General features: G+C 45.3%; 1 protein-coding gene across 1 annotated transcript; it reads right to left on the minus strand.

Moving 5' to 3' along the window:
- Nucleotides 1-541: 541 nt before the first annotated feature.
- On the minus strand, nt 542-18,723 carry LOC135917897 (probable glutamate receptor). The gene is made up of 7 exons (XM_065451515.2): nt 18,589-18,723; nt 18,371-18,458; nt 17,292-17,450; nt 14,211-14,355; nt 11,370-11,584; nt 6,065-6,348; nt 542-1,586 (listed from the first exon to the last, which is right to left on the minus strand). The coding sequence occupies exons 2-7, from the start codon at nt 18,449-18,451 to the stop codon at nt 1,289-1,291; spliced, it is 1,182 nt and encodes a 393-aa protein (XP_065307587.2). The 5' UTR covers nt 18,452-18,458; nt 18,589-18,723; the 3' UTR covers nt 542-1,288.
- Nucleotides 18,724-19,212: the final 489 nt, after the last annotated feature.

A 19,212-nucleotide genomic window follows, 5' to 3' on the forward strand; every position in this document is an offset into this window, starting at 1 on the left:
CACGACATTCCAGTGTTCCCGCACAAGTCTAGGCGCTGGCGGGCCGGACCCATCGGCATTTACATGTACACTGCAAACGGGTCGGGCTAACTCAGCCCGACTCGACGCTTGTTCAGTTCGACCGGCTTGCGCTTACATGAACTTGACAGACATTGGATCCAGCCCGACAAGGCACCTCATCCCGATTCTGTCGGATTCACGTAAACGCCCTGAAAGACGAGAAAAACATGGCGCCAAGCGGCCTTGGTCGAGAGTATTGTGCAGCAGCAATTGCATATCTATTGCCGAATTGTGCTTGGACATTTATTTAATTTCAAAGAAACATTCTAAACACACGCTACGTTACTTTTAATGCAAACAATAATTATCACTTTTACAACAAGAAATATGGGCATGGGAGTGCTTCCTTCAGCCGCCGAAGATCGCCGAGCTCCCTTGACCAAACCCCCTTGGCGGAAGGGCGACCGTGTGACACCCAGTGCATTTATAGTTTGCGGGTCCCCGTGTGACAGGCGTATAAGGAGAGATAGCCAAAGTGCTATAAACTGATAAGCATGTATAGATTACCTGATTAGCTCAAGCAGGCTAGCTGACTACCTGTTAAGCCCGTTCCGCTCCATCAACTCTGCCGGAGCCGTGGTAGCGTTCGGCCTTTCGCTGCTGGTATGACCCTTAACTGTGCGCACACACATTGACGTTCCTCAGCAGCTGTACATATGCCACACCATGGTGAACGTAAGACTAAACTTACGTGATGCTTTCCTTTGGACGCGCTGACCGATGCTTTTCCTTTGGTATAATCTCGTGCTCGATTGGATGCTTCGGGGTGCGACACCTCCAGCGCCGCCGGCACACTCCTCCTCGATCACCACGCCAGCTTTCTCAGGCGCCTTCAGGGCATCGCTAACCCTTGCCATCGCTTTCAATGTTTCGCCTTCGAGTGAAACTGACAATTCTTTATTTAAGAAATTCATTGACACTTTTTTCTGGTGGCTCTCTATAGCGAAAATAAACCAGAAAGCTTTTCGAATTTATAGTACCTCGTCAACCACAGCACTGGCGGCGTAAGCTTCACGTCGAATCTTTTCCAGTTTTAGAAGGATCGTTAAAGCTAATTGTTTGGTTTGATATCAGCATACATTTAAACACAATGTGATTTCTTACGCCGGGCATAGACTGTTGGATGAAATCTTTGACATCACGACAAGCATGGTGTGGGAAATGCAACGCTTCGTCTCGTTTTTTGCATTCGTTCTGGTGACGTTGACCTATTTGTCACTTAATGTGTCTACCGGTACAGCTTAATACGTCTCCTCAATGCGCGTCTCGTTAACACTGGGGCATTTCCGAGAGTCGTCTGACGTTTTGTTCGTGGCCTGAGCGTGCTCGTCGCGAACGCCCACTCGGCGACCAGCACCAGCAAGCTGGCGCCGAGTCCCACCACAAGCATAAGAAATCCGCCCTGAAGGTCGACCATGACGAGAGGCTTGATGCCGTCATCTTTTTCGTTCTGACACATGGTATAGTTGCGGAGGCGCCATTCCATCTCCTTGTGGTAGGCGTGGCACTCGTTCACGTGCGTGATGCTGCAGGAATGAGAGAAGGAGAGGAAGCTCTTTATTGAAAATGCACAGTGTTTAGCCAGCATATTTTCGCGTACATGCTACTCTGCAGGGAGTGGGATGAAGGAAAAAAAAAGGCCCTAGAAGAAGGTGGGCAGAAGAAAAAAGAAAGCAAATGCAGGCGGTGTGATGCTATTAGCAGTAGGGCAAGTGTTCGATGCGACGAATGTAGACGGTAAATGCAAAATAGAATAAATTACAGTCTTGATGACACGACCTGCGTGAGTCGTAGTTTAGACAGCGAACCAATTGACTCAATATATAAAAACAAGAAGTCCAGGTCCTTGCGCTGTTTTCATGGGCAAAGCCAGGGATCCAGCTTCCACGTCAATGTCAAGAAGCCTTGAAATTAAAAGGAAAAGGAAGGGGCTATTGATGTCTGAACAAAACTAAATGACCGCAGAAGTTGGGGCTGGTCGCTGCAGGGATAGTAAAAGTAAGAACCAATAGGTGTGCAAGTAACATCTGTTTGGTGATATGGTCCCAGTACGCATGACTATATAGACCAGAACACGCTAGTCTCGCACCCAGACTAACCGAACGCATACTCTCGCACCCGGGTTGCCCGGTCGACCGGCGCTATTTTGTACTGGGCTGCCAAAGTGTGTTCGCCGGCGACCAGTACACATGGCAAGCGCCAGCTCTAGGGCTCCAAAGTGCGGAAATGTGCCCGTTCACACGGATCCGAAGTAGAAGAAGTCATCTGGGCATCATTGCGTCGTGTTTGGATGCCAAAACAACCAGCGGAAAAGGAGCAGGTTGCTTAGCGCTGTTTGCGAAGAGCACAACACACGTAGGGAATCGTGCCGGTGCGGTGTTTTCAGCCTGCGCCGATTTCCATCCGCAACGAAGAATGCCAAGCTGCGCCACCGGTGGATAGCTGCAGTGAATAGGAAGAACTACCAACCCAGTGAAAATTCACGAGTGAGTATTCGATCTGTGTATATTTTGGTGCCACGTTCAACTTTGCGCCCTACGAACGTAATACGCAGGTTTGCTCCGAGCACTTTCTGGGCAACAAGCCTACAGAGCAGAATCCCGCGCCGGTGCTTCGCCTTGGCTATAACAAAAAGGCAAGCCTTTTCGTGTTTTCATTCAGGCAGAGCTCTCGACGGTTAAGCGGAACAGTTGAATTTGCGGTTAGCGATACTTGCAGCTGGTGCACGGAATGACCATTAAGCGTGAACGACAAGTTGTAGGCCTTGCTGGTGAGCGTTATTGCTAATGAAAGTAAACCGAAGTCTGCTCGTCACGTAGCATGCGTCCACGAAAACGTAAACGACGACTACTCGTCGCCGAAGGTGTTCTTGCAGCGCACCTACCTTTACGAGCTGGTGTTGCAGGTGTCATTCGTAATCATTCGTAATCATTCGTATTTGAGCCTCCTGAGCTCTAAACTGCGTGCGGGCTGTTATGCGGGGCAAAGCGCAAAATATTTCCGTTCATATGGCGAGGAAAATAAGGTGCTGAATTATTCTTGTATTTTGGAACAAAATTTTGATCGTTCTCACTAGTTTTTATTTTACTGTTTTCTTTTCTAAGGGAGCGCCAACAATCCGATGGCCTCGCACAAGCGAAACAGGTCTGGTACCAGGTAGCTGCAGTTGGTGGGGCTAATTTCTTGGAATGCAGGTGCGGTTGTTTTGTACCAAAGGGGTCCTGATGATGCAGCTTTAAGTAGGGATGGTAATTTTACGTGCCCTGTCATGGTTTGTGCAACTGTACAACACCTGCATCTGTCATGCTCGCCCTGTTATACGGGCTTTGACTGCACATGTAGTTGAACATTATAACTACTGTAGTACCTCATTTTCCAATGAGTGCAGGTTTAGCATCATATGCTGCTTGTTCGAGTGCTGTAGGCTTTTGTTCTGAATGTTGTACTCTTAAGTGGTTGCACGATACAATTGGCCTGGTGTATCTTCTATTTCATTTTGAGAGGACTTTATATCTTCGCAAAGGTGATGGCATGGGAAAGAACTACAGCCCTTCTTACTATAACATCTATTTTGTTTTCAGTGTGCAGGTGGTGAAGGGCAGGCGTCTGCTAACCAGGCAGTCAAACGACCTCGCCAGTTGGTTGCCAAGCGCGGCCAACCCAGTAGAGACCATTACAAACAAGACCAAACTGAAAGTGCAGACGACAGTGTTCTGCGTGCTTTAATAATATATGGCACCAACACAGTGCTGTAAATTCCTTCACAGGTTACGTGCCAAAAAGCTCACAGGTGTTCTAGCATATAGCGCGCGGTGTGTACAAACGTAATAGCGTGCCTACCCGATGTATTCGCTTCTGCAGTCTGCACAGCACTCAGTGTGTCCATTGTGGACTTGCACGAGGTCTTGAAGTTTGATTGAATCCAGACAGCGAAAATGACAGGTTAGAAAAAACGTGAAACACGCCTTCCGCCCAGCTAAAAAGCCCAAGTTTCGCTTTCGCGCCGGGTCGCATCTCCCGGCGTGGCAGCCCAGGCCTGCTACTTCGCGACGCTTGGGATAGATGGCGCGACCGGCGCTCATCAATATGGCGGCGCCCTTTGAATTCACGGTGTTCTGGTGTATAGCACTGTCACGGAATTTGTCCGTTTCGAAGGCCCTAGCTCTGCTTGACGCTTCAACTTGATGAATTGCTTGCCGTTCATGCAGCGCTTTCTCACGACGGAACGACGGTGCGTTGTCGTGAAACTCGCGCTATACGTCTTTGTTGTTTAGAAATCGCAACTGAAACTGGTGGTTTCTCTTGCTGCAACTTGACCGGGGACAATCGCCAAGGGTGCGTTTAGTGGTCGAGAAAGCTGTATGGAAGCGTTCTGAGGCATTCAGCCGGGCGTTTGTGAACGCGAATGAGAGTTTCAATTTTATTTAAACGCGAACTGCCGCTCGCAAAGGAAAGGTGAAAAGGCCATAATGCCACGACTTATTCGACTTCATTTTTTTTTTGCACTAAGAAAAGGGCGAGGGACATGAATAGTGAAGTGCAGCGTTAGAGAATACGGCCCCAGGACGCACGCCCATACCGAAAGAGAGGCATGCCATGTGAGCAACCGCAATGAATATCAATCGTATACTCGCGAATATATTGAATGCGTTACGCATAATCGTTGTGTATATCTCAAAGCGTTGATTATAATCGGTGCGTATACCCTGGCAGAAAAAGGAAGCGAGTGAGAAACTTCGAGTAATCAGTCGATCGCTAGACGAAATTCCATCGGTTCTCGAGTGTCTCGCAAAAAAGAGACTCACGCGCGGCAGTATCGCCGATTTACGAGCACACGCCTATGGGAGAGCCATGACGCCGAACATCTCGCCGTTGCGCTTGGAGTGTTAAGAAAGGAGATGCAAATCACTTTTTACCCGTAACTCGTGGCGAAGCGTGCGAGAACGCCGATTATAAAGCGCGCAAGCGCATGCGCAAGCACGCGACAGTTTACTTTAACGCAGGAGAAATCAGTTTTAGCAGAGGCCGAGGTGCGGCAAGCACAACGAGTAATAAATTAAGGCTTTATCGGCGCAGCAACCGTCACGACTATATTGCGCTACGGCAGTTTTTGTCATTATAGAAAACAATAGCCACTGTAAGATATTTTTTTTAAGGGACCGAAAGTTGCAGCTCCTGAGCGACCCTATAGGGAGCGCTTCGTACCGAAAGGCGCGTTTTCTTTTTTTCAAACGTTCAGTGGCCGTCGTACTTGCACAGCCATGATCACATGGATTTGTTTTTGCCGCTGTACATGTATGGCGGTGGCCCTCAAAGGTTTCATAGCAAAATTAAGGTGACGTTCTTAGCAGTTCGCGTTTAGAGGTACAGTATCATATCAGTTCCTTTGTCACTGTACTTTAGGATATTCCGGAAGCGCATATAACGTGTGGCTTGACTCGTTTTTCAAGACATTCCGATTCTCCTCATTGTAGTAAGGGCCCCTTAAATCAGCAGAATGACAGTACTATCTCCCAAAAGCATTTGACCCAAAGTCTCCACGATAAGCATGTGATTATTTTGGCCAAGAGAAAGCTCTTTAGTTGTCTTATGCGTTCTAAAGTGTGATTTGTATTGGGGCGCGACACACTGCATACAAAGCGGCAAGTGTCTGCAGTCAACAAAAGAGTAACAGAGTGTAAACGTCGAAAGTGCCGAAGCTGGAAGACTATTTACGAAATATTCATACTTGTAGTTTCTACAGTGTAGTTCGCGTATTTGCGAACCCGTATATACTTGTCATGCATAACTTGTAAAACATGAAAGTTAGGGACTCTTAGTGGAACTTAACGCACAAATCATGCGATATGAACGTGGCGCTTCATGGTTCAGAGTCATGTTTTGTCCCTTTCGTCTCGTGTCCCGTTTTCTAGTGCTGGTATTTCATAGTGAAAAACACAGCATAATGCAATGCATTAACCACCCAACTTTCATTCATGGCTAAAAAATCGGATAGGATCCTTACAATCTGTCAAGTTTCCTCTTGAATTCCTTAGGTAACGTCTTCCGGAGGAGCATCACAATGTTCATGGTGCCGCCTATTCCCTTGGTCACGTGGTGTCGACACGTCCCAGTTTTGACGAAGTGGTCGGCGATGTGAGACTTGAGCATAACGTCCGTGCCGATCATGACCCGTTTCTTATTTAGAATATCGTCCATTACTGACTCAAGCACCGGACCGGCCTGGTAGATACCTACAACTTGCTGGTGTTGGCTGCTCAGTCTGCTGAAGGTTTCTCCTACAGGTTCCTGTGACCAATTAAAAAGCACTCCTTAAACCTTGACACAAACACACACGCACGCACACACGCACGCGCACACGCACGCACACACGCACGCATTCCGGAAGGGCGCATATCACGACGAACGTCTATGGATCAGCACTGAAACAATGTAGTGATGCACTGTACTGCCATCGCTGAAACAGGCGTCATGTATGAGCCGTGTACTGCCGCCGGGCACTCCTTTTTATCGCTTCTTCTGGAAGCAATACGCCACCTAGTGCCGCCGCCGCGAAGTCTGCGCGTACTTCGTGCCCACATATTGAGACAAGTATGTCTTAATATGTGGGACGCGGGTTGGATACCGTGTGGCACCAGTTGAATTTTTAAGAAATATTATTTGTCATTCAAGATTGGCACACATCCATGTTGGCGCCCAGGAGGTTCATTGCAGAGTGGCACATAACCCAGTGTCACATACCCGGGGATCCAAGTCAGTTTGAAAGCGGTTTATTGAAGAGTGGCATAGAGCCAGTGACCCAAGTTGATCCGACGGTTAGTTTCGAACCCGGTTCCTTCATCAGAGCACCCCGATGCTTTAGGTACCGAATATTTCGTAAAGTGTACGACTTTGGGCGCATTTTGCGGCTCTACGAATGTTACATCATGTTACGAAAAATAAGTTCGAGTCGCAAGACCGTTTTAAAGATGCTGAAAGATGGGCCAGTGCGAGATTGGAAAAGTGGTTGGCAAAAAAAGAAATTGTGATTGTACTTACGCCGCCTTCTTGTTTCAGCGTAAGCTGCCATATACCAGAGAAGGCTACTTAATGGATCGAGCAAGTTTATTCAGACAAGTTCCTGAAGCAGGCGAATGGTGTCAGCAAAGTCACTAAAAAAGTCACTGTGATCTAACAACAATATTTTGCTCGTCAGTATCTGTTGTGCCAAGTTTGCTTCTGCTTCTGTGCTGCATGTAAAGCTAAATCATCGTCAACAAAACGCGCATGTATGCCACAGAAGGTGTGGGATCAAGGCAGCGGTCGTAAAAATGCGTGTTTAGCATCCGTTTTTCAAAGAACCTATTTCACGCTGACATGGGTCACTGTAGATGCGGGACTGGGTAGGTACCGCTGTTCAAAGAAATTGTATGAGGCCGATTTGGAGTAATGGGTACGTGCCACTCAATCTGCGCTGGCCTCCAATGAACTTTTTTGATGCCAACTTGGGTCACTGGGTATGTGGCAGTAGATGTGTGCCGCTTTACAACAAGCGTCTCTGAGGCCAAGTTCGATAACTAGGTATGTGCTACTAAGATTATTGCACTATACAATGATGAAAAAGATCCCGTAATTTTCTCCGATGCTGAGCGGAATCGAACTTACGCCACGCAGGTTCCTCAAGGACAGCAAGCCGACGCATTAGCAGGCTGTGTCACAAATGCACTGGGTATGTGCCACTTTTCAGTGAACGTCTTTCACGCCAACGCTTTAGAGAGCTGCGCCATGAATGCATTGGGTATGTGTCGCTATTCAATGAACCTTTCGTCAACTTGGGTCACTGAGTATGTGCCACTGCATGGTGTGCGGCAAGCGAGGAAACAATTCTCAGCGTTCGTAGGCGCCTGCGTGCCACGCTTCTCAGAGGACATGCGCGGACTTTTCGTCAGCGCCACTAGGTGGCGCGGCGTGTTCAGAAAGATGCACGAGGTTGGAGCTCGGCCACGCGCTGGCTTCTCTGCGGCGGCTCTAGATGGGGCCGAGTGTTCTGAGGGAAGGGCGAAAAAGGAGTCCCGCTGTAATACACGCCTCATAATTCGCTTCGCCAGTGGCAGTAGTTTGTGTCCTTATACTGATTCAGTGCGAAACGCGTTGCCGTCGACAGTCATCATGAGATGGGTTCTCTACCGAATGTTTATCATGAACTGTATATCGCACGATACTGAACGTTGCTATTGTGTAATGGTCGACGTGGCGTGAACGACCGGTTTCCCTGGCTGACTAGCCCAATAATGCTTATGCATTGAAAAATAAATAGGTAACTCAATCGGTGTTATGATTTACCACTCGGTATTTTCATCACTCCGGACAGTGGATAGAACACAGTGCATGCTAGAAATTTTGCAAGCTTAACAGGCAACACGTTTCATTAATGACGGAAATGTATGCGTCCAGCAAAATCCCAGGTTGTGTCATTATATTTATTAAATGCGAAACGCATCAAATTAAACTATGACGTTTTGCGTGCCAGAACCTGGTCTGATTAGGAGATACGCCGTGGTTGGGGACTCCAGGTGAATTTTGACCACTTGCCATGGTTCTTTAACGTGCGCCTAAATCTAAGTACACGGGCATTTTTGTATTTCGCCCCCATAGAAATGCGGCCGCCGTGGCTCGGATTTGATACAGCGACCTCTTGCTTAGCAGTGCAACACCATAGCCACTAAGCAACCATGGTAGGTGCAAAACGCATTATCATAGACAGTTATTGTAAGAATTGAATTATGGGGTTTTACGTGCCAAAACCACTTTCTGATTATGAGGCACGCCGTAGTGAAGGACTCCGGAAATTTCGACCACCCGGGGTTCTTTAACGTGCACCTAAATCTAAGTACACGGGTGTTTTCACATTTCGCCCCCATCGAAATGCGGCCGCCGTGGCCGGGATTTGATCCCGCGACCTCGTGCTCAGCAGCCTAACACCATAGCCACTGAGCAACCGCGGCGGGTGACAGTTATTGTAAGATGAGTTCTGCCAAATTAAAAAAAAATGCGATTAACGTTCTTCGAATACTAACCTCTATTTAGAGTGTTGCTTTTTGACCACCATTGCATGGGAACTTGGGCCACTGGCTGTGTGCCTATTCTTGTGCAATGCCCCAGAATGATCTTGTGGTGCAATATACATGCAGGACAAAAACATACAGCGGCTATGGGCATGTGCCCCTGAATAGGTGCCCCAATAGACAACTTGCGTCACTGAGTTGTGCCCTGGATATTGCCCATTCTCGGCCAACGCCCCTGAATAGGTATGTACCAGAACATGTAAGCAGGACAAAATAATTCAGAGGTACTGGGTATGTGCCAAATAATATATGCCCCAATAGACAACTTAAGTCTCTTAGTATATTTGTGAGTGGGTATATGTACCCATATACTCAAACAAAATTGCACCCTTTGGGTCATATCTTGCCACACAACAATAATCGTCATCTGTCTTGTCCGCATTTCCGTTCATTAACACTGCGAGCTCGGTACTTCCAAGTCACGAACGGTATGCGCGTTATCAGCATGAAAGAGCATTCTCGACCGGAAAGTAGTGAGCGCAGCGCTTTTAAGAAAGGAAACGCAGGCAAGGTAGATTACTATTATTGTTGTATGGCAAATCTACACCCTAAAAGGTGTACATATTTCTAAGAGTGTTCTTGGCCTGTTTCTCAGGTTGGGTATGTACTCAAATAGGCAGGCAGTCAGAATTCAGTTCGCTGGCTTTGTGCCACGGATTATGTGCGCCCAACAGACAACTTCGGTCACTGAGTACGTGCCCAAGCATGTCCAATGCCCCAAAGTGGGTACGCACCCGAACAGTTAAGCAGGATAAATACATTCAGTTGAACTAGGTACGTGCCACTGAGTATGGACCCCCAATAGACAACTTGGACAACCGAGTGTGAGCCATTGCTTGGTCATTGCCACAGAGTGGGCATGTACCCGAACATACAAGCAGGACAAGGGAATTCAGGGGCACTGGGTTGGGTATGTGCCACTGAATATGTGCCTAAACAGACAGCTTGGGCTAATGAGTATATTTCACCGGGTGTGTACCGATTCTCGGCCAATGTCACAGAGTGGGTATGTGACTGAACATAGAAGCATGACAATAGGCCAGAAGTGAAATTAATCGGCAACAGCATCTGGGAGGTGCGGAAATAGAATTGAAGTGAACTGGGACGTAGGCATTGCATCAAGCGAGGTTGGTTCTTCTTGCCTTTTCTGCTGCGTGTTCGGCCTGAGCGGGCACTGAGAGAAGAGCGTTGAACTACAGAGAAGGGAAGTCGGCAATACAAAATCCATGATGTCGGCGGGGGGGCAGTGCGTAAAGGTACATCCCATTGGCGTCATTTTGCTCAGACGTTTCCGTCATTAGCATTTCACTTTGCATTACATTTTATTTTTATTTACAATGCTTTTACCCATAAGGCCATTACAGAATCAGTTCTAAGGCATCAAGAATAGAAACCATGTTACAACAATAATTAGTTATCAAAAATACAAACTGGGTGTTACAACACTAACTTACATCAGCGAAGTGTCAGTAGTCTAAACAGGTAGTCTAATAATTTGTCCAGTAGTGTAGAATTCGGCAATCAATTTTCTAACTTCTAATTCATAAGAAACGCTAGAATTCATAAAGCAGACCTTACATGGTATATGGTAGTATATAAAAAAAGTTTGTATAACATGTACAATAATGGAAGCAAATATAAACACTGAAGTTTGTAATCACATCATTATGCACTTTTTGAAGATTTCAGCTGATGTGCACTGCATAACTGATGATGGCAGGGCGTTCCAATTATTTATGGTTTGAGGTAGGAATGAATATGCATATGCGTCGATATGCAGCTGTGGCCCAATAAACATTGAGTAACGCTTTTTTTCTTAGACGCTTTTCTTAGTACGATGTAAAAGTGGTGTTTAGAAATCAAAAATAGAAATTTTAGTCTTGCCACTAGGCGCCGCTGTGATAGGGGTGGTAGTAAGCAAGTTTAACATCTATGTTACCGAGTCGGCGGAGGAATAGTTACATTTAACATTTGCGCTAACGTCGTAGAATGGTTCTCGTAACACCCATTTCCATGTAAGCATCGGATACATGCAATTGGTCACGGACACCAAGCTATGGAAACGCCAGAATTACCACTACAGCTTGTAATTAAAGGTGTCTTAGCAATACGGTGTGTCGTACGTTGCTTGACGGCTAATCAAATTAACGTGAACAGCCATCGTGAGATGGGTGCTGCCGGAACTTGCTAATTTTCCTTGCTTACCTTCAGGAGCCTCGAAAAATAAGTCAGCTTCTCGGTGGCGATCTTGACCTTGGGAAAACGCAGCAAGTCTTCAAAGCTGTCCACGTAGTCCGTTGTCTTCCTCACAAGCATCGTAGAAGTGAGCGTACAGTTGAGTAGGCCCATGATGACTACCAGAGACAGAAGCCATATTCCGACCAGGAGCCGAAACCAAGGCGCCTTGTTGTTAGGATAACCTGCAAAACGTTGTTTAACCAGTCGTGTTGCACACTTCTAAAGTATTCCTTGTACATTCCCCATATATATATATATATATATATATATATATATATATATATATATATATATATATATATATATTAGTCATATCATAAGCCAACAAACACTGACACCAAGGACAACGTAGGGGAAATTACTTGTGCTTAATAAATGAAAATAAAGAAACGATAAAGTAATGGAAATTAGAGTGGATGAAAAAACAACTTGCCGCAGGTGGGAACCGAACCCGATGGGTTCGGTTCCCACCTGCGGGAAAATCGGGCCCCTCGGTTAACCCCCTTTCTTCTCGTTCTTTATATATATATATATATATATATATATATATATATATATATATATATATATATATATATATATATATATATATATATATATATATATAATATGGAAGCTAGGTTTAAATGCTGGGGTCAGTGCTGGTAGTTAGAGTGTGGAGGAAGCGTACAGGTTAAGAAAAGCATCATCATCGAGAGGAACGCGGGATAGGTGGTAACGCCTGCCGATTGGTTGGCACAAGTGCTGACCTCATCAGACAGCGTTAGTGGAGTGGGCGTGCAGGATTCCCGTGAACCAACTCCTACAGTGCATGAGATGTGCATTAATTTGAATGGCAAGCGTTCTTTAGCCACACCCCGATTTTTTCACTTCGTAAACCATAGGGGTCGCCACCGTGTCGCGCCTGCACGAGCGCCGCTGTTTGAGCAGGTGTTTCACCACGACGTCGTGCGCTCTCTCTCGTATGCACCTTATCTAGCTTAGCGTTGTGCATTCAACGCCAGGCAGTGTCATTTAATGGAAAATATAATGCGAATAATCATTTACCTTACACGAGGCGCTTTGTGGTCGCTGACTACGTAGGTTTCACTTTTTGCACATTGTAGCCTCATCAAAAAATATATATATATACACTGCGCAAACATTGCACGTGATTGTATAAATCTAGTCACGCGAAGTGTATTAGCTGGACAATTATGGGATGAATTGTTTGAAAGTTTCGGCTTGTGTGTACTTCTGCTGTTGGGACTTGCTAAGGGGTCATCAGAAGCAGGCTCATCTACGCGTATGCCCCTAAGCACCCAGTTCTATATAGCACGATTGTGAAGTAAACCGCTCCAACGTGGTATGTGTAATAAAACACGTAGCGTCATCTCCAGTACAAGACACGGCACATCAACGAAATGAGAGAGGATTTACACACGCGCGCGTTGCTGAAATATAGGAGCGTCATCTGCTACTGCAAGCAGTTTGACTTTCTTTCCCTCAGGTATATCTATATTTATATATCTTGGAGCATTGCAAATTACCATTGCATTGAAAGAAAGAGGCTGAAAATGCGTTTGTGACATGTATATTTATAATTAGCCTATCTTATCAATCATCAACCATTAGGGACCGGTAAGTTATCATTTATTCATATCTGGTTTTGTATTTTCAAAAATGTTTAGATGGCTCCGAGGAATTCGCAGCTTCGACAGATAGACCTAAGTGCCATCGACCTTTTATAAGAGGTGCAAGTGATGCCACTCCGAAGCACGCAAGACAAGATGCGCTGCAGATACAGGTGATATGTAATAAAAGAAGCATTATTGGTCCCGGTTGTTTTATTTGACAGTGTACAGGTGAAAATGCTCGCGTTGTATATATATATACTTGTTCGATAAAGGCTGTCTAAAGACAACAGAAAGAATTAATCGGCGCAATCGCGCATTCTGGACGAATTTGTCTGAGGTTCTGATTGATAGCCATGAAGATGTGCTGCTTTTTTGAGAAATTGTTTATTTATACCGTCATGGTTGGGTACTAAAATGCGCAGACTGCGAGTAAGGCATACAGAACGAAAGATAAACGGAAACATTTCCGTTTGTGTCCTATTGTGGGCCTTACAGTTTTTGTCCTTTACCGCATCCCATCCCTGCAGGCCGCGTCACAACGGAGGCCAGACCATCTGAGCAAGGGCTTACGAATATGTCTCGTGCACGGTCATGTTCATAGCTTGTGGTACACATCTAAATCAGACGATTACCCGCTGTCGGGTAATATATTGTTATTCCGCCTTTCCTTGTGTATTTCTGCAAGAGGCGTATGTTACTTGCATGGGAAAAACACCATGGCTAGGGAGCTAATTCAAAACTAATATAGTTCGATTATTTATTCTGAGAGCCTGTTGCAGTTGCAAAATTGAAGCCGAACTGCAGTGAAGTCCTGTCTGCTCAACAGAAATGACAGGGGTAGCGTAGCTCCACTTTGGGATATATGTTCAAAAATGCTCTACGAAAAACATTACCGTTAGATTTAAGTTTCCCCAGAAGTCCCTTACAGCTCGGGACAAGCTTAACTGGAGCACCAATGGAAATGCTTAGTAGGTTGCTGCAACACGCGGCACAGTTGCAATGACATCCGTCTTGAAGGCAGTCCCAGGTAGCATAAAAGTGATAACGGCATTAAAGGTGCATTATGTTCATTCATAGCGTAGACTATGTAGACTGTTGATCTTCGATCACCGGTAGGAGGTAAAAATTACCGGATGTACACTGCGCAAATGTAGAATAACCTAACAACGAGGGCTAAGCTAAGTGTGCTTACTGTTAGGAAAAAGCAGCTTAAAGTAGATCCAGAAGTACTCGGGAAATGACTTGCTCTCGTATTGAAACAAAGACCCCGAAATGATGTCCATCTTGGCCGTGAAGAAAGCTAGAAGGAGCCAGGAGAAGAAAATACTCAGCCAGACCTGCGTTTGGCAAAATGGCAGAAGGAATGCACTGTATTACCGTGAATGTAAAACACATAGGAACGACACGCTCGTAAGTGCTCCGCTAGTTTCGCAAACTTCCTCACGTGCAGGACCATCTGAAAACGAGACATGTCTTGGTTCGTTCTCGATGCGTGGCGGGCCGCGTGTATTGAAAGCCTACGTCAGATAAGCGTCTATTAGCCTGCTAGTAATAACGGGTGTTCAGAAGGCCACGGCTTCGTAAACTCGCACTGCTTCATTGTAAATCATAATGTATAATTGCATTTGGTACATTGCTACACATCCGAACATAACGCCACTGGAGAGGGCGCGGTATGAATACAATGTGTGGGCAAGGTGGTGAAGAAGCAAGGTTGACCATTTAGAGAATCAAGCTAACCAATTAAAAAATCAGCAGCATTATTTTTAAAATATGTTAGTTTGTTAAGAAAAAGTTACACTAAAAGATAACGTAAATAAGGAAGAAAATACCTTGTATCCACACGTTTGTTTCTGCACTTTTTTTCCTATTCGTGAACATGTAGGAGCTCGCCAATAACTTACTTTGCTTAGACTTTTAGCAACATTGCAGCGGCGAATACAGTGCAAGTATTTCTAAAATTATATTTTTGCTTGGGGCCTAAGTAGTACAAAATTTTCCGTAGTTTTTGACTATCGTGTTTGCCGACTGAAGTGTTACCAAGCTGTGAGAGCCGTATAAGCCCACAATGTGTTACAATGTGCGCTACTTGCTTGTCTTGTCACTATATAGTGAGCACGAATTCCACTTTGTTCGCGTTTGGCCGCTGGGCTTCGCGGAATCACTGCTTTGCAACAAATAAGCCAGATCAATATGGCTCCGGAAAACGTGACAAAAAACGATTGCCTGCTAAGAATGAGAACTTTGGTGAAAGCTATGCCCTGTATGGACAAAATGCATGGTTCTCAGCGAGTTGCTAAAAAGTTAAACGGAAATATAAAACATTGTCACTAGCTTGTACAGTCGTCCGCTTCATGAAGTTGACAGCGGAAGCCTGGCAATTTCCGCATTTCAATAATCGCGTGTCGGAGCACTTAGCTTCGTTGTCGGGATTTCTCCACCATGAACAGCAGTCGCGAAGACTTGCTTCACTAGCGATAGCCTATCTTCCACCGCTTTTGTCCTATGCCATCAGGACAACTGGCCATAAACGCCGGTTGTTTGACACAACTAATCCTTGACGACATTATAATTTTGCCTTATTAGTGGAGCATCTTCAAATCCGAATAGCGTCAAACTAGGCGAGGGCAGAATGAAAAACGCCCACAGTGCATAGTGCATCCTTAACCCTTTACTGCACCTTGTTGCATTTACGCAACATTCTGATGAACGGCGTTAAAAACCGAAGCAAAGTCAGTTTCGAGCTTCCTGTACATGTTGTTGCATATCCGCAACATTGGTCTGTAAAACGCGGCACCTTGTGCTGCAATCTGAGCTAATTCTTTGCATCTTCTACCAAAACAAACGTGGCGGAGGTTGCGCGCGCCCAGGAGCAGTGATATAGGTAAGTTTTACAAATTGTAAATGTATTTCTCCAGAAGACAAAGCGCAAAAAAAATTGTTACGTTATGCTCCACATCCTTCTGACTCTGTAGGTTCAAAAAACATTGTAATTTCGGAATAGTTTGTTCCTGGCGACAGAACGTTGCTATGTTGCACAAATGCAACAACGTGTACATGGTTTATTTTCTTCGGAATAATGAAATGGCTTCGAAACGCTGGTATGGCCTAGAAATTCCTCCTGATAGTGAAGGAAGTGACTATTCAATAAGTTACGACAGCCACGAGTGTAAGTCCGTTTCGATTCAATATGTGGACAAGATGTTCTCTGGTCAAATTCCCTTTTTTCTTTTCAAAAGTACGCTGTGCCTCCGCACGTTGCCATGTCACGTCGTCACGGGCACAGCTTTACGTCTGTGCTTCGATGTTCTACATTTTGTCAATAACCCGAAAACACTGCATTGTTTCCTGGCTGGACGGGAATCTGCATGACGTATTGCACGAAGTGTGGGAACCACCTGTGCTGCACAAACATGTACAAGTGCTTCTTTTTGTTCCACACTAAATCATAGGTGCACCAATGATTGTCTTGTGCAAATAAGCATCTGAGTATGAATCGCACTGAATCTATCTTTTACTTTCAACTTCTTCTTTATTTGCACATTGTTGCAAATATGCAACATACCCTTTTCCTGCAAATTGAAACCACAGACATTCGCTAAAATAAGTTTCCATGGGAGTACAGGTACTATTATGCTTCCCTACAACGCCATGAATAATATTTTGAGGAAACAAAAAATTGTGCAGTAAAGGGTTAAGTTGTCCTGTGTGGCACTGTTTGAATTTCATGGTAAATGCTTGAACTGTTCTTCATCGCATCTATGATAGGCACGCATGGCAATACTTCGAGTTTTAGTATGACTGGATTTTCACGAAGTGGGGAACAGCGCCGTCACTGTAGTATATATGCAGAAAGTTCTGCGCAAAGGAGCATACTTACTTGCCGTTAACAAAGACAAAATGAGGCATCGACCCAATCGTAGCAATTGCTACAGAGGAAACCCGTCCTACGTAAGAAAAGGCTTGCAGCTGCAGAAAAATTCGTCCTGGTCCGGTACGTTGCTGCACATTGTTTTACGCAGTTTGTATAAAAAGTAATGAAGCCTCGGCAAGCTAGAGGGAGCGATCTCTGAGTACTGTGCCTCCAATTGCTTCAGGGCGAGGTTCGGTTTTGGGCCTTAAGTATTGTAGACATACAGGAGCGCCTCAAAAGCCGCACCCTAAGCCACAGTGGCCGTTCTTGTTGCGTGTGTTGCGGCTGTTGTACTTCTGAAGAAAACCGCAAACGTGACAACGGCTACTTGATAAATTCATCACCACGTAACGTTCTTACGTTCAGATCGAATGACAAGACGAAGTTGAAAGGGTCGACGAACTTCACCGGCTTCCAAGTCATGAGGCTGACGTAATTCACGTCGTAAACAGCCGAGAAATCAGCCGCCTCCGCCCTTCCTGTTGTGGGTGCCATCGGCCCGAGCATGATGTCGATGCCCTGGTGGAAGGTGAACAGGTCACATATACATGGTGAAATTGAATACGGCATCCTGCGGATGTTATTAATTGGTGACTTCGCGACCTAATATTGAAGCTCGCGAAACAATCTGTTCTATTTGTGGCTCGGCATCGTGAAACGCTACCGATTCCGACACCTTTCGTGCTCGATGGCATTGCTTGTCAGTGGCTGCAACGGGAAGCTTGCGCACATTTTTTTGTCGAGACGACTGCTTTGCTCACACGCCGTACAACCACGTCTTGTAGGAATACAATTCGAGCAGCTTGGCCCCGATGCACATGCGCTTGTAGTCTTCAACAGCGCTGCTCTGCTTTTTAAAGACAATGGGATTGTTCCACAGACTGACCACTTTGCACACTTTTTCACGTTCGCCTAAATAGGACGTTTATCTCTTCTTTACTAGGCTTCATCTTGTTTAACGCCTTTGGTCGGTTCTAGTCTCGCTTCAAATCCTGACGTTTGGCTTGTCCTTATTGTACAGACGTGTGCATTTCCTTACACACGCAACACTTGGTAGCCGATATACAAAACTCACGATGCGGCTTGGCTTAGAAATTAGCATTCTTGGTAAAGAATGCCATTTGTATTGATAAAATGTACAGAGGCGATTCGGTATGCTTTTACAAGTGCGAAGATATTGCAGGTCAGCAAGGAGTGCTCTACCAAACAAACCATTCTCAGCAATAGGCGGTTTTCGCAAGCACCTGGTATTGTTGTAAGCAATGCGAAAAAGGAGTTTTTACTTTTTCTGTGCGTGCGAAGTAACCACATTGGCCACAAGACTACTGACCTGCCTTGCAAGCCAACGTTCTAAAATCATTTATTGCTTAGGTTTTGTTAACAAAAAAATTTGTGATTGTTTGTAAGGTTATTAGGAAGCAGTCTATGGCTCTACTTACCCCTCTTTGCACCATTCCGAGGAATCCGGAAAAAGTTCCGTTAGACTTGATGCCCCATATTCGTTCTTCTGGGAATAGCATTTGGGATCTGTAGAACACAGAGACCCACAAAACGCACAAATATATGCTATGCATCCACTTTTTGGTTTTATAATGCACAGCCTCTGGATTTTAAAACGGTAATATCACCATAAAACACAGAAAAAGTAGAGTGGTACCTCAACTTGAATTTGCGCACCAAGGCCTCCGCAATTGCACCAAGAGGGCCAGTGATTTTTGTTCCATTGTGGAACTCTTCGTAGTGTACATACGGAACTATCTGTTAGGTCGAAAGTAAATGAAAAAAAAGCGAAAGCAATTCAAGTGCAATTCAAGTGCTTACTTGTATCCTAGTGCCCAAGCGAGAATCTTTTCGAAAAAAAAATGACTAGATGAAACTTCAGTGAGTCCCCTTACATAAACAGAACAGTGGGTCACCTAATTTACAAACACTGAGAAAATTGCACCTCTCTGCTTGTTCAGGCTGTTGCGGAAGCTTACTCTGGCCCTAAGAGAAGTAAAAGCTGGACTGACGCTCTCTTTGGAAGTCTTTTGTTTCACAAGATTTTCTGCTTCAAGTGTTTCTACAACCAATGTCTTTTACTAGAACACGTGAGATTGAGTTATGGCTTGGACATGAACAATTTATTTCAATATGAAGAGTAATAACGCAAGTTATTCAGTGGTATCACTCGATCTGAGCACAGTCTCTAACGCGAAGCGAGAACTCAAATATCGTAAACGCAGATGCTTGAAAAGCTCGACAGAGAAACTATTGCGCTTCGTCGGCGTCACTCGAGTTA

Source organism: Dermacentor albipictus, chromosome 10 (genome assembly GCF_038994185.2).
Source record: "Dermacentor albipictus isolate Rhodes 1998 colony chromosome 10, USDA_Dalb.pri_finalv2, whole genome shotgun sequence".
Classification (NCBI taxonomy): Eukaryota; Metazoa; Arthropoda; class Arachnida; order Ixodida; family Ixodidae; genus Dermacentor; species Dermacentor albipictus.

What these genes read in the sequence shown, in the direction of transcription:
- LOC135917897 (XM_065451515.2), bottom strand. Translation starts at nt 18,451, where the DNA reads ATGCTATTCCCAGAAGAACGAATATGGGGCATCAAGTCTAACGGAACT. An exon ending in TCGGAATGGTGCAAAGAGGG is followed by an intron (nt 17,451 to 18,370) that starts GTAAGTAGAGCC and finishes ACCTTCCACCAG; the next exon opens with GGCATCGACATCATGCTCGG. An exon ending in TAAGCTGCTTTTTCCTAACA is followed by an intron (nt 11,585 to 14,210) that starts GTAAGCACACTT and finishes AACGTTTTGCAG; the next exon opens with GTTATCCTAACAACAAGGCG.